Below are 13,801 nucleotides of genomic sequence, written 5' to 3'. Positions count from 1 at the left end.
GGCTTGGGAATTCCCAGGCCACGGCCACCCCGTGCTCGCTCACGCCTCCAGAAACCGCTTTTATTTTCCCCCCCTGGAGCTCAGGAGCTGTTTGGGTGCATCGAAGGTGCCAGGTTTGCTCCCTGTCAGAGGGAGGTGCAATGGCTGCTGGGGACAAACGGGGACAGATCCAGCCTGCGGACACCATAACCCCTGCGCGGCTCCTGGCCGAGGGCACGGTTCGGGATTTGCTCCCGGCACAGGATGTTGGGTGCCCGTGAGGGGTGCACTGGGGCCAGCACAGAGCCCCTCCCACACCAGCCACAGGCCATGACCAGAGTCTGCCCTGGGGGTCACCCCACTGAGACCCCCCTCTTGCTGCCACGCGGCCACCAGAGCACCCGCTGTCCCCACGGTGTCCCCACGGTGTCCCCACAGTGTCACCCCAAGCTTCAAACTCCCACTTGGAAATCCTGACACCGCAGGAGTTCCCTGGACAGCTCACGGCACATTCCCACCAGGCTCCACTCACCAGCGAGGCTCGCTCCGGGCTGGCTTTCCCTGCCGGGATGTCGTGGGGCCCTTGCCTTCCTCCGATGCTCTCCTCCTCCTCCTTCTCCTCCTCCTCTTCCGTCACCTTGGCCCCTGCTGCAAAAAAATATTAACCAGCACTCGGAGGCGAGCGGAGCCAGCCTGAGCAGACAGAAAAGAGGGACTTACCTCCCTTGTCCCCCTTCTCGTGGCTCTGCTGCTTCCCAAGCGAGACAAAAAGTCCGGCAGAGCAGAGAAATTCAAAACAGGGAGGAAAATGCTGCTTTTCTCCCCGGCTCGGTGCCCAGCAGAGAACAAACAGCCCAGCTGGGGCCAGGGGGACTCGCAGCCTCCCGGGCTGGCTCGGCGCTGGCTGGAGTTGTCAGCTGGATGCCAGAGAGCAAACACGGCGAGGACAGGCACCATCTGACCCTCCTGCCACAGTTCCCAGTGGCTGCAGTTGAAGAGCAGAGTTAAAATTGATTTACACCTCTCCTAGGCCAGACCCGAGAGCTCAAAGGGAAAGTGGCAACACCAAAAAAAAAAAAAAATTAATTTGGAGCTGGGTAGAAAAAGCAGGGTTTGATTTCGGTCTGTAAACCTGAAGGTTCGTTGTTCCTTCTGCTCAGGGCTCACCCCTGGAACTTGGGCCTGTCTGGGCAGGATGCACAGGCTCTGCTGAAGGGCCTCATGCCGGTATCTCAGAGAAGCAGACATCGGGGTGGAGTCAGGGTTTGGCTGGTGGTTGGGAGGGATTGGGGTGCCAGCAGCATTATGATCCCCCAGGCAGCATCACCCACCCCTGCAGAGCTCTGAGCAGCACAGGGATGGATTTTTGGGGGGCTTTAAGCATCCGGCATTGACCCTGGAAGTGCCTCCTTGCTGCTCCTCAGTCCCCCTGCTCTTGCCCACTGGACACCCTGTGGTACCCAGTGTGCATCCAGGCTCGCCCAGTTTGGGAAGGGTTTGAACAGGACCCGTGGGGTTCACTTTTTCCAGCTTTAGCCCCCGTCTCCAGCAGCATTTCCCCTCCTTCTCCCAAAGACAAAACCGGTTTCTCAGTTTTACAGAGAGCCCCAATTCCCGCAGGCTTCTCCATGGACTGAATTGCTCAGAATAACCACAGAGCTGCAAACAAGTCTAAACTCCTGTTTGCAGTGGGGGGTTTCTGTTTGACAGGCCAGAACCATTTCATCAGCCTGTCCTAATTATAAATATGACCTTTGGGTTAGACCAGACCTAGAACAATACAAGCCCAAGTCCAGTTCAGCAGCCTGAGCCCTTCACCAAGCTCAGGACGGACAGTGGGGGAAAGTGGCAGCTCCTACAGCTCCTCGGAGCGCTGATGTGACCCCCAGAGCAGGAATGAGGAGGGTTATTTGTTGGGATGATCAGCCCAGTGTAGAGGGAGCCCACACAATTCAATCTGCCCCTATAATTTTTAGGTTCATTCTAAAATAAAGCAGCGCAGTGATTCTTGCGCCAGCTGGAGTTTTCTAGGTCACAGAAAACGTGGTTAATGCAGGGATGAGCCAGCCAGGCGTGCTGCAGACTGTCAGCATTGTCTCTGCCACCCCAATCCTCATCCTCATCAGAGCAGTGGGCTCAGCTCTGCCCCACGACCTGAATTTGGGCTTGGGAAACAGCACCAGCACATGACCCCGAACCCAAAGCAGCCGGATCCCACAGAGTCCTGCTGAGCAGAGCTTTTCGGAGCTCTCCTCTTGGCCACCCCCTGCCTCAGTTTCCCCACCCTGATGGCACAGCAGTTCGGACCCTGGTTTTGGGATGCACTGGGCAGCACGTGAGCTGACCCCCAGCGTGGCAGAGGGAGGTGGCCACGCACTGGCCGGTGGCCACAGGGCTCGAGGGGCAACCCCAGGGCCAGGGCAGGTGGCTGTCACACTGTGACAGGAGCAGGAACTGCTGTTGGCAGAGGGCAGCCAGCAAACACAGCCACCCCCACTCCGTGTTTGCTCAGAGCTCAGAGCCCGGCTCATGAGGGGCATTTTGGCAGCAGCTGCTCTTGCTGGGGGAAAAAACCAGAATAATAAATAAAGCCCCGTGCCTGGTGTGTGCCCCCCCCCCGCTCCTGGGACGGGCCAGGGGCTGCGCAGGGCTGGAGCCAGCTGTGCTGGCCGTGGCTGGAGAGTTATTCTCCTGTTAATGCCCCTGGAATGCTGCTCCTGGTGTGGTTACTGCACCTGGCCGTGGCTGGGCACGGTGGAACAATGCCCCATTTATTCCCGAGCTGTCAGACCCTGCACTGGAGGAAACCCCAGGGGAAGATTTTGGCACAAAGCCGAGCAAAGCCACGGTGGAGGCACCCAGCTGCCAGCTCCAGCCACTCCCCAAGGGCTCAGTGTCCCCAGCCCCAGGGCTGGCAGGGGTGTCCCCAGAGGCAGGACAGAACGGGAGCAGGGTTTTGCAAAGCCCAGCTCTTGGTTCCAGGCTCCAGTGCTGCGTTTGGCAGCCCAGCTGTGCCACGGCCATTCCACCCACCCAGGGCCAGGCTGAGGCTCATCACCAGCAGGGGAGGGCCCAGGCACCAAACCCTGGTATTTCGCACGTGGTGAATGCTGGAGAGACCCCCTGAGACCAAACAGCCACAAGGAAAGTTTATCCCAGGCAGGATCAGCACCTGGACCAAGCCTAAACACCCGGCTGGGCAGCACCTTCCCGAACCAGCATCCAGAATTTAGGGCCCAGCTCACATCCCGATTCTCCCAGTAAAACCCCTCTGCTCACAGCTACAGCCCCTTCCAGCTGACCCTGGGAAAAGTGAAGCACTGAGGACTCCAAGGGCAGGAAAAAATTAATGTTCTTAATTAAATGACACGGCAGCTCACGGGGACATCACAGCCCTGCTCGGGGTGAAGCCTCAGGTTTTTTATAGGCAACTGTGCAACTTTATTTATTTATTTTATTTATTGCTCTGGAATCTGCTGCTGCCTGCAGGGCCACATGGGATTCTGGACTGTGGCATTCAGGAGTGATTAAAAGCCATGGAAAACCAGCCTGTCTCGCCCATCCCTGAGCAGGGGTTCAGCTCAGAAAAGGAGTCGCAGGAAAACTCCTGGATGGGACAACTGGAGTGGCAGCTGCTCCAGGAATGAGAAGGAACCTGACAGGCACCACAGGAGGGATTTACTCCGAATTTTGGAGGGGTACAAACACTGTTCATGCCAGGAATGGGGAAGGATCCATCCCTGTGAGCACCCATCTCCCAAGCCACCCCTGAGCCCCAGTGCAGCCAAGGGGGTTTTAGTGACAAGGACCCTGACACTGTGCCCTCTGGCACAGTAAAAACCATGGCTGGGAAAAAATAAAAAACCTATCAGCAAAATTACACTTTATTTCATTTTTTTTCCATTGGGGAATTTACTTTGATGAATTGTAACTTAAAAAGGCCTGGAAAAACCACATGCAAAAGGGTTTCTAAGTAGCAGCTAAAGTTTCTATTCCAGCATTACAAGCTATTCCAAATGATTTTCCAAATTCCCAGCTATGAACTATTCCATAAACAAACAGTTTCATCTTTAAACCCCCTCCACCCTACCCCAGTTAGTGCAGTGCAAAGGAGAAACCCAAGGAATTTACATATTATTTTCCAACGTATCCCATTGCAATTCCGAGTGACCTGCGGTGAACGAAAATAATATATACAATTTTCTCACCATCATCATAAAAAAAACATTTCCCTTTCTTATTCACAGATATATTTGTGGCAAATGGCTGAATAATTACTTAAAACCAGAACAATCTCTCTTTAACAAGTTTCTTACACCAGTAAACACAAGAGGGAGAGCTCTCTCTGGGGGGAGGGGGCTTGGCAGGGCAGGCAGAGGGTGGGGGTCCTTTTGGGGTGGAAGGGACAGAGGGGCCCTGGTCCCTGTGACAGGGCTGTGCTCTCCCAAGGGGTGCCCTTGCCACCTTACAAAATTGGCCACGTTAAACAGGAGGGGCTGTAAGGCTTTAGGATCTGAGGCATCACATGAGCCATCAGGAGTTTGTGTGTCCCATCCACCCAAACACCCCCTCAGCTCCAGCCCAGCCTCTGGAATGGGAATGGGACCCTCTGCTCTGCAAAGGAGCAGGGAATTGCCAGCTCCCTGCTGGCTGCTCCCCTCAAACTGAGCATGGAGGGGCTGGCTGGGAGGGGTTAGCACCAAACAGTATCTTGGGAAAGCCCTGAGTCCCCCTGTGTCCCTGTCACCTCCCACCTGCCCCAGCCAGACCCACCCCACACCCCCCATGAGCGGGGACACTCCCAGAGCTCCGGGAGGAACAGGGAGCAAGCAGGGCGACTGTGGGCTTGCCACTGAGCAGCAGTGTGGAATTCCCAAGTTCGCATCATTCCCTTGTCCTTGAGAGAACCAAACTCTTCCATTTCTTATCCAGAGCATGGCTCTGCTGCTCCGCTGGCAGCAAGGGTGCAGCCAGGGACTGAGGGCAGCAGCACCGCTCACCAGCCCAACGCTGGCATCTCCCAGACTTGCACCAGGATCCCACACCAGGAACACGATGCTGCACAGCAGGACCACCACAAATCCCAAGGGAACGACATCAGGGCATGGAAGCACCAGCTCAAAATGCCACGTGTTCAGAGAGGCAGCTCCTGGGGGCTCAGATACAGGGAAGTTGTTCCCTGTCACGCTCCCAAAGGTGGATTTTGTTCGGATTTGCACTTTGGAAGGGAATTCTGGAGCTGGAGAGCGAAGCCAGTACCCAGCAAATGATGGGTGGGACTCCCTTCCACTTTGGGAAGGGCAGACTCGGACAGACGGCGCTCAGGACACAGTGGGAATGTCACAACAGACGGACCTTTACTTGACAGCAGCAGCAGGAACAGCCTGTGGGAGGAAGAGAGGGAGGCAACGCTCCCAGCCCCCAAAAGTGCACACAGCTGGGAAGAAGAGGTGCTTTCACAGCTCAGGGACAGCAGTCAGGAGTTGACACCGTAGCCCTTACTCAGGTGGGTTCGCCCTGAGCTCATGAGGTGGGATTTGTCACGGCTGCAAGAAAAATCAGCCTGGCTTGGGGGAATCCTGCTGGGAGCGAGGGGAGAACAGACCCAGGGACACATCCTCTGCATGTGCCTGGTGCCTTGGTGGCCTTGGAAAACCTTGTGTGGCAAAGCACATCTCCAGTCCTGCAATGCACTGAGACCTCCTGCTCACCAGTGGGAGCAGCCTGCTCCCTGGGCACCTCCCCTGCCCGCAGCAAGGCTGGTGGGACTGAGGTGGCTGTAAAGAAAATGGGCTTGGGGGTGCCAAAGCAGCTCTTTCCCCTCGTGTTTTACCCAAAGGTCCACTTCCAGCCTGCACCTGAGGGTCAAAATGGTCACAGCCTTCTCCTCCTCCGGGGCCAGGTGTCCCCACCCTGCCCCTCGCCCTGGCCACAGCACGGTGCTGCCCATGGTTGCCAGGGCCACAGCCAAAATCCTGACCTGGGGAACCACCCGAGTGGTGTGGCAGGGGGTCTGCGTTAACCTCCTTGGGGCTCCCCGCTCTGGAAACCCCCAAATTCTCACCCAGGCACAACCCTTCAGCCTCACCCTCCCACCACCATCCTGGGGTGGCTTTTAAAACACCTTGACAAAGGCGGGTGCAGCGCCCATCCCCGGTGGGCCCCCCAGAGTCTCTCAGCTCTGTCCATGCAGGGGAGCGCGCGGCTCTCCCGGGGCTCTCCCAACGCCATCCCACAGCCCAGCAATCTTCTGTACACAGAACAGGGGCGAGGCCGGGCGGCCCCGAGGCTCGGCTGTACACAGGGGGGTGGTGAGGGGCTGCGGGAGCAGTCCTGGGAGGTGTCCGGCACGGGGACAGCGTGTCACGGTGTGCTCGGGCTGCAGCTGCTGCCTCTGGGTGCTCGACGACTTCCACCGGCCCTGGCCGCAGTCACTGCACCCCCTCCTCCTCCACGTACGTCGAGGGAAACCAGCCCACCTGTGGGGGGACAGGAGAGGTGAGCTGGGGGCTGGGAAGCTCAAGGGACACAGCACAAAATCTGCTGGAGTTCAAGGATTTGGACAACCCAAGCACAGGGTGGGATTGTTGGAGTGTCCTGTGCAGGAGTTGGACTCCATGATCGTTGTGGGGCCCTTTGAGCTCTGTGGTTCTGTAAGGGAGCTCCTGTCCTGTCACTGGGGTTATTCCCCTGCCATCATGTGCTGTTCCCAGTGCTGGATGTGCCACATCCCGATGGTGTCAGCCATCACCCTCACTCGGGATGAGCCAACTCCCCCGCATCCCCTTGGACACACTGCCTGCAATAGAGAAGGGATCAGGGCACGAGGAATCTGTCCCCAGTGCCACACACCCCGTGGGCCACCAGGCCATGCCACCAGCCCGCTGGTTTTCCCAGGATGCTGAGCCTTCCCCCTGCACAGCCTGCATACATCCCCCACGGGCAGCTTTAGGGAAGATCAGGCCCTCCCACCACAGGCTCCCATCCACCTGTGTGCCCTGGACATCGCTGTCAATGTCACAAAACACCAAATGGCCACACAGGGGTGGCTCTCATGAGGTGACAGCCCACCCAGAACCCAGGAAAGAGCGAGAGGGAGCGGGACACACCCCCTGCCCTTTGCTGTCCTGACAGCAGGGAGGATTTGGCACTGCATGAACGGGACAGGAATGTCTCTGGACACACTCACCCTTCCATTGGTCTCCCCCTTCCACCATCCCTGGTCCCCTCCAATCCTGCTGTAGATCTTCACCACGTCCCCCTCCCGCAGCGACAGCTCCCGCATGTCCCGCGCCGCAAAGTTGTACCGAGCCACCGCCGTGCCTATGACCCGGGGGGTGAACACTGCCAGGGGACAAAGCACCGCGTGTTGGGAGCAGCTCCACACTGGCTGAAGCCTGGGGAAAGCTTGGCGAGGTTCAACCTGGGTTTTCCAGCATGGTACCAAGAGCTGGAGCCGCTGGGATGGAGGGGTGGCATCGCCTGAGCTGCTCGGCTTCGCAAGGGTGGAATGGTCGGGGTTAAACTGGATTCCTGCTGGGCTTTGAAGGGCTCTGTGGGTTTGGGAAGCCCCTCTCTGCTGGTCAGGGGCTTGGTGGGGATCACTGGGCTGAAGGGTACTTTTGTGAGGTGGTAAAAGAAAGGATTTTATAGGAATATACAGTCTTCAACAATGAAATCATGGAAAAATCCTGTTCAGCTCTCAATCTCAGGTCTGGGAGATTGCCTTGTGGAGCTGCCACCCAGCTCCCAGCACCTGATGGAGCCACCTGGTCAAAAGGCTTTGTAAATCAACTTGGATGCAAGGTACCTCAAAAATGGAGTTATTGGGAATGGATTCTCCCAGAGGTGTTGAGCAAATCCCATGTGCTTTGCCATGAGGTGCAACAAGCTCCTAACCTGGAACCTCCCTGCTCCTGTCCCTTCCTGTCTTGGGAACTTCATCCCATTACTGACCACATGGTGCCAAACCCTACCACTGACCAGCACCTTGTGATGAGGAGATGACCCCAGGAACCATCCTGGGAGCCGACCTCTGCCAGCACCGGCACAGCCCCACAGATCTCCATCACTTCAGGCAGGGGATGCTCAGGAGAGGCACAAGGAGGGAGGGAAGGCAGGGGCAGCACTCAGCATTCCTGCCCCAAGGTCTGGGCAGAGGGAAAAAGGCTGGAGAGCAACAGTGGGAGGATGGGATGAGCAGAGGAGCAGAAAAATGCACTTTCTCTGCAGTTTGCAAAAAAAGAAATAAACACCCTGAGGGGATGCTGTGCTTCACTCCCCTCTTTGCCCCAGGATTTCCAAGGGTTAATTTCAACTCTAAAAGTGTGCAAACCAAGGTTGAACGAAGTTTGAGGGAAAGCTTTGCCCAGGTTTTCAGCTCTCAGGGTGGGAGGAGATGAGGATGGCGATGGAGGCGGTTTGGACACACAATGTGCAATCACTGGAGGGTTCATCCGGCCTGGCCAGGCAGCCAAGCTGGAGAACAGACAAAAATCACGGCAGCTTTGAGCTCTGTCATCAGGAGCTTGCTCAGAGCCCCTTGCTACACAGATCACTTCCTGCAGTACTTTCTATGCAGTTAGAGAATCCCAAATTCCCAGATTTATGCTTGAAAAGTCAAGTGTTCTTCCCAAACACAGCACCAAGGAAGGCACACGTGGCTTTGCTGCTGATTTTCTCTGTCCAGCCTAAAGGAGAGACTGTAAGATAAAAACTAAAACAGGAACTAAAACTGGCAGGATTTTGCTCTGATCCCATCAGTGGGGAGGATGACACCAGCCTGGAAGACATTAAATCAATGGGGTCCAAAGGCTGGGGCACCACTGCACTCTCTGCAGGGAGACCGAGCCCCAGAACACAGCTGACAGCACAGATGTGTCCCTGTCCCCTCAGCAAGGGGCTCCTGAGCAGCCTCAGATACCAGAGCTCAAAACCTGCAGGACACTGGGATGTTCTCCTGGAGGACAAGGAGGATCAGACTGGGAGAGGGTGCGATGCTGATGCTCGTTGGGTGAGACACACGGGGTAACCAGGTGGAGCTTGAAGTACATCATGAGATCCCAAAGTGCTACATCCACTTTTTTTGTTAATTTTAGCCCCTTTTCTCAAACAGCAGTAAGTCCATCTCCTCCCTGCCTTGATTTTGGGGAGGGGGGGAAGAGCATTTTGCTGCCAGCCAAGCCATGGTTAATTCACTGAATTATTTCAGGGGGGACCCCGCAGGTCCCACTGGTGATGGTTTTCAAGCTGGGGATGGTGGCAGGTCTCTCCAGCAGGGAGAGGCACTGGTACCTGACCAGAAGGGACTGGAGGAGCTCTGAGAAGAAAAGTTGAGGCCCTGAGGACTGAGAAAAGAAAAGTTGTAGGAAGCGCAGGAGGCTGCAAAGAGGTTAGAGAGAAACAGAAAGAGGCAGAACACGCATTAAAAAGGAAATGAAAATAAAATATTATAAGGCACAATGCTTTAAAAGCCGATGGAGGAATACAGGGCAAAGCATGCAGAGGGTCTTGTGCAGGGGCTCGGAGCTGGGACAGCTGACAGAAGGTCTGGCCACAGCCCCACAGCCACTGTGGGGGCTCAAAATTCATCCTAGGCTTGTATTTAATGCAAAAAGATATTTAATCAACTTTTAAACCCTATCTTCCTTTGGTATTCTTTTTTAAATATACCACAGAGGAAAATTTTTAACATGTGTTTTTCCCCACAAAGCAGTTAATTCTGCACTCAGGCTTTTGGACAAAACATCATCTTCCATTACTGCACATTTTGCTTTCCATTTGTTTTGATTTTTTTCCTTCCTTTTTCTTTACAGACTTACCCTTTCACCCATCACCTCCATTAAAGGAGTCCCACTAGGATTCAAACCACAAGTCACACTGGAACTGGATCCATTAAAACACAAAAACCTCACGTGGGTGAGAAAGACTGGATAAATCCCACGAAGTGAGCATCACATCCCTGCTCCCAGCCAGAGTGTGGGCAAACCTCAGGGTGCAAAACCACTGGAGGGGAACCAGCCCATCCCAGCAAAAACTGTCCCTTCAGAGAGCAGTGCCAGAGAGCCCCAGCTCGGCCAGACCCCCCTGATCCCACCAAGATCCATCCTGAAAACGCCACCAGCCCAGCAGAACTTAGCTGCAAACTGAGGAACTCAAGCCCTACAGCAAAGCTGTAAATTCCTTCATCCACTGCTCCTACAGCTGCCTGGAAGGGGCAGGTTTTCCATGACACCCAAGCTGGGCTTTACCTGGGGAGCGGGTGAAGGTCCTGGAGGTAGAGCGCTCCCGGGATTTGTAGGGATATTTCAGCGTTGTGTCCAGCTGCTTGAAGCTCTCCTTCAGCGAGTGGCTCTGGTAGTACTCCACCAGCTCCTGGCAAGGAGGGAGAGGCATCTGGCTGTCTCTGCCATCTCCTGCATGACTTTCAGGGACAGGGCATGTGCTACGAGGGGGAACCAAAACCCACCAGCAAGCTTTCGAACTTCTTGGCTTCCGTGATGTGAATCCAGTTGTCCTTCTCCACCACCTTGATGTGCTTCACCTCCTCATTGAACCTGCCAATGACAGCAAAGGCACTCAAGAAAACACAGCCACGTGGTCCAGCCCTGGCTTCTCCTCTGCCAGTGAGAAATATTAAATTATTAAATTCCTAAATGAGGAATCACTCACTTAATACTGATGGCAAAGCGCTCGGCCTCAGCCGGCCGCTCCCGGATCAGGTAGGTGCCGCTGACGTGAGACTTGAGCAGGTTGTCCGTCTGCTGCCTCTCCATGTTCCCTGCAAACCTGAGCCCAGAGGTCAATTAGTTCAATTAATTCATTAAACCAAACTTGTATCCTTAAACAGGCATGTTTTGGATAAAAAGATACTTCTTTCTTAAAGGCATGAAGGTTGGAAGGCAGAGAGAGAAATGTCCCGAATATCCCGAGCAGGAAGGAAAGTGCCCTGGGGTACACAAGAAGCTGCTGAGCCACTGAACCACACAGAGAGCAGCCTCTTCCCTTTGAGGTACCTGACACCTGGAAAATCCCACTAATTGGGAATCAGTCCCCGGGTTAATGAGGCCTCAGCAAGAGCTGGAGAGCAGGGATAATTTATATCCATGAATTCATAAACCTGGCTGGAGCTGGAGAGAACGAGCAGCAGGCAAGCCAAGCACAGCCTCTCGTGCCAAGGCAGGAGTTGCCTCCTTCCTCCCATAATCATTTTCTGGGCACAGAAAATGGGAAGAGAAACCAGCATCTCTCTTTTTGCCTCTGACCCTCTCCATCAGTGAAGAAATCCCCACAGCTGCTGCCAGGGCTTTCAACACCCCAACGCCACCGTGGCAGCTGCTCCACAGCCACAGGCGAGGCAAGATGCAGAGCACTGCTGGTCTGTATTTGGAATTCCTTGCTGGAGTGGATTCCTGAGGAGGTAACCACTGAAAGGCAAGGCTGCTTTGTCTTCCTGCCCACTCACCACGGGTACGCCGTGTAGTCGATCTCCCGCGAGGGCGGTCGGCTGTTGGGGGGCTGCAAATTGAGAATGGCTCGTTAGTGATGAACCAGCAGCTCCTCGGGCTGTGGATCATGTGTGGGATGCTCCTCTCCACGGGAGGCTTCCCTCTGCCAAGCTGTTCCTGGATTCTGGGCTTGGGCGGCGGAGGGCAGTGTTGTAGCTGAGCATTCGCCTCCCAGCTCCCAGCTGGGATGAGCAGGCTGTGTTTGTTCATTTACCTGAGTGGTTTTTAATTGGGAAGCAGCTGACAACATTACAGCAAGCAGCTAAAAGCAATTAAAATAAACCAAATGCAGTTTTCCTGCACTGGGCCTGATCTCAAGCACTCTGACCCGAGTCAGCCCTGCGGAGAAGGAACAGAGTCTGGACGTGATCACACCAACCCCAGCCTTGGGAACAGGGCTGGGACCCCCTGACCTGACCCCTGCACCCATGGGATGAGGGATCCACCTCCCCTATGAGGCAGAGGCCTCACTGAAGGTCCAGGGAAGGACTGAGGTCTCGAGGAGAAGGCTGAGGAGAGTGACAGGGACAACCCCAGCACCTGCACCCCCCTGGCACTCCCAGCTCCATCTCCTCTCTGGCACTTACCCTGGCATCCACGGGGCAGGGTTTCACTGAGGAGCTGGGGAAATAACCCGACTTCTTCGTCTGCAGCAGCCTCCCCTGCAAAGCCAAGCTGGGCATCAGCCTGGGGCGGGCACTGGGAGCACTGGTGTCACTGTGCAGGGGTGGGGACAGGCCCCAACCTGCCTCCCAACCCCCAGCACACCCCTGCACCAGGAAAACCCACAAATAAAAGGGATAATGCAGAAGTCACTGGTTTAAAACTTTCCAGGAGTTTCCCAAGGGGAATTGCTCTCACCTCCCACCACGGTGAGTCGGGGTCCCCCCTCAGCAGCTCGATCACATCCCCAATTTGAAAGGTCAGCACTGGCTTCCCAGGAGGGGCTGGGTTACCATGGTAATTCTGAACCGCCACCATTTTAGGACCTGGCAGAGAAGCAGAACAGTTTCACAACCTCGTCCCTGCTGAAAAAAAACCCAAACAAAACCACCCCTCCTGAAGCCTGTAACTCCTTATCCTGTGATAAGGCAGGATTTGGGGGCAGGAAACATGAAAGCAGGGAGGAATGGTGTCCACAGTGAATGTTCTTGGCTCCTGCAGTTCCATGGATGATTGAGTTCCCTGAGCAAAAATAAACCCAGGCAGGACTGAGCTGAGCTGAAGCTCCAGCTCCCAGCCCTGCACCTGGATCTGAGCCCCACTGAGGCAGAGGAGCTCTTGCCAGGCAATGCCTGACCAGCACCAAGCCCTGCCAGGCTCAGCAGTGACACCACGATTGCAAAAGGGACCAGGGAACACTCAGCTACCACTGAGTGTCAGCTGGACCTGGGACTCAAACGCCCCTGAAGCTCCCAGTCAAAGTCCACTTGTCTTGCCAACAACTGCACATTAAATAAACTTCCCCCACTGCACCAAACCCACAGTGTTTATCCTCAAAATGCCTCCCCACCTCTGCCTCTCCCCGCCCAGCAAGAGCACTCTGTGCTTGTTTTGTTGGGGTTTTTTTTTTAACCACAAAATTGATTCAGGTTTCTTTTTGCCAGGCTTGGCTTTCCTTCCATCAGAAACAGCACAAAAACAAACTGTTCTTGTCCTCTGAGCCAGAGCAGGGGCAGGGCAGGCCCAGAGCTCAGTCCAGGCAAGCTTTAAACACAGGAAGGTCAAAAATTATTGCAGTAACCTCTGTGATTGATGGCCCATCAGAGGCCCTGAGCACACTGGACATGCCAGCAGGAAGATGCTCCCCATCAGCAACAAATCTCCCTGCCAGGACATGCCAGGCCTGCTTTGAAGGTTGATTTGGCACAAGGATGTTGTGCCAGGCTCTCCTTGGTCACTGGTGTGGTGGGCAGAAGCTTTACTGGCCCAGCAGGGCTGGCCAGGGGCACGAGGGCACCCAAAGAAATGATGTGGCAGCAGGGACAGGAGAGCCCCCAGCGCCCCATCGCTGGCCATGAGGGTGCACAGGACCCTTCTGCAGGTCCTAAAGCTCTTTCCTGGTTTGGGAAGAAGCCTCCCCCTCCCACACACTCGGTGTTGGGGATTCCTGCAGCCACAACCTCTCCCTGCCCTCCTGTCACACAGCAATGCCCTTACCGGGTCCTGCACCCAGTGAATCCTGCAAGGAAAGAGGAAAAAAGTCTCAGTGAGGACACATTAGTCTCAGTTCTCTCTACAAGCACCCACCTGATGCCACTGGGATGAGAAAACCTCTCCCCAGACCCCCCTGGTACCCCCCAGCCCTTGGTGCT

The 13,801-nt window shown here is 55.4% G+C and overlaps 1 protein-coding gene across 2 annotated transcripts in view; it reads right to left on the bottom strand.

Moving 5' to 3' along the window:
- Positions 1 to 5,314: 5,314 nt before the first annotated feature.
- VAV2 (vav guanine nucleotide exchange factor 2) overlaps positions 5,315 to 13,801 on the bottom strand; it is a 122,599-nt gene continuing 114,112 nt past the window's right edge. For both annotated transcript variants that reach the window (XM_082295297.1, XM_082295298.1), the window contains 9 exons: positions 13,647 to 13,668; positions 12,348 to 12,475; positions 12,074 to 12,148; positions 11,444 to 11,496; positions 10,651 to 10,767; positions 10,448 to 10,535; positions 10,230 to 10,353; positions 7,169 to 7,323; positions 5,315 to 6,458 (listed from right to left, as the gene is read on the bottom strand). In XM_082295297.1, the coding sequence (XP_082151423.1) occupies positions 6,411 to 6,458; positions 7,169 to 7,323; positions 10,230 to 10,353; positions 10,448 to 10,535; positions 10,651 to 10,767; positions 11,444 to 11,496; positions 12,074 to 12,148; positions 12,348 to 12,475; positions 13,647 to 13,668 (810 nt within the window). In that variant the 3' untranslated portion in view covers positions 5,315 to 6,410. The remainder of the gene's footprint in view (positions 6,459 to 7,168; positions 7,324 to 10,229; positions 10,354 to 10,447; positions 10,536 to 10,650; positions 10,768 to 11,443; positions 11,497 to 12,073; positions 12,149 to 12,347; positions 12,476 to 13,646; positions 13,669 to 13,801) is intronic.

This window comes from Coloeus monedula (assembly GCF_965178545.1).
Source record: "Coloeus monedula genome assembly, chromosome: 21".
Lineage (NCBI taxonomy): Eukaryota > Metazoa > Chordata > Aves > Passeriformes > Corvidae > Coloeus > Coloeus monedula.
This window is presented reverse-complemented; position numbering and strand designations above follow the sequence as displayed.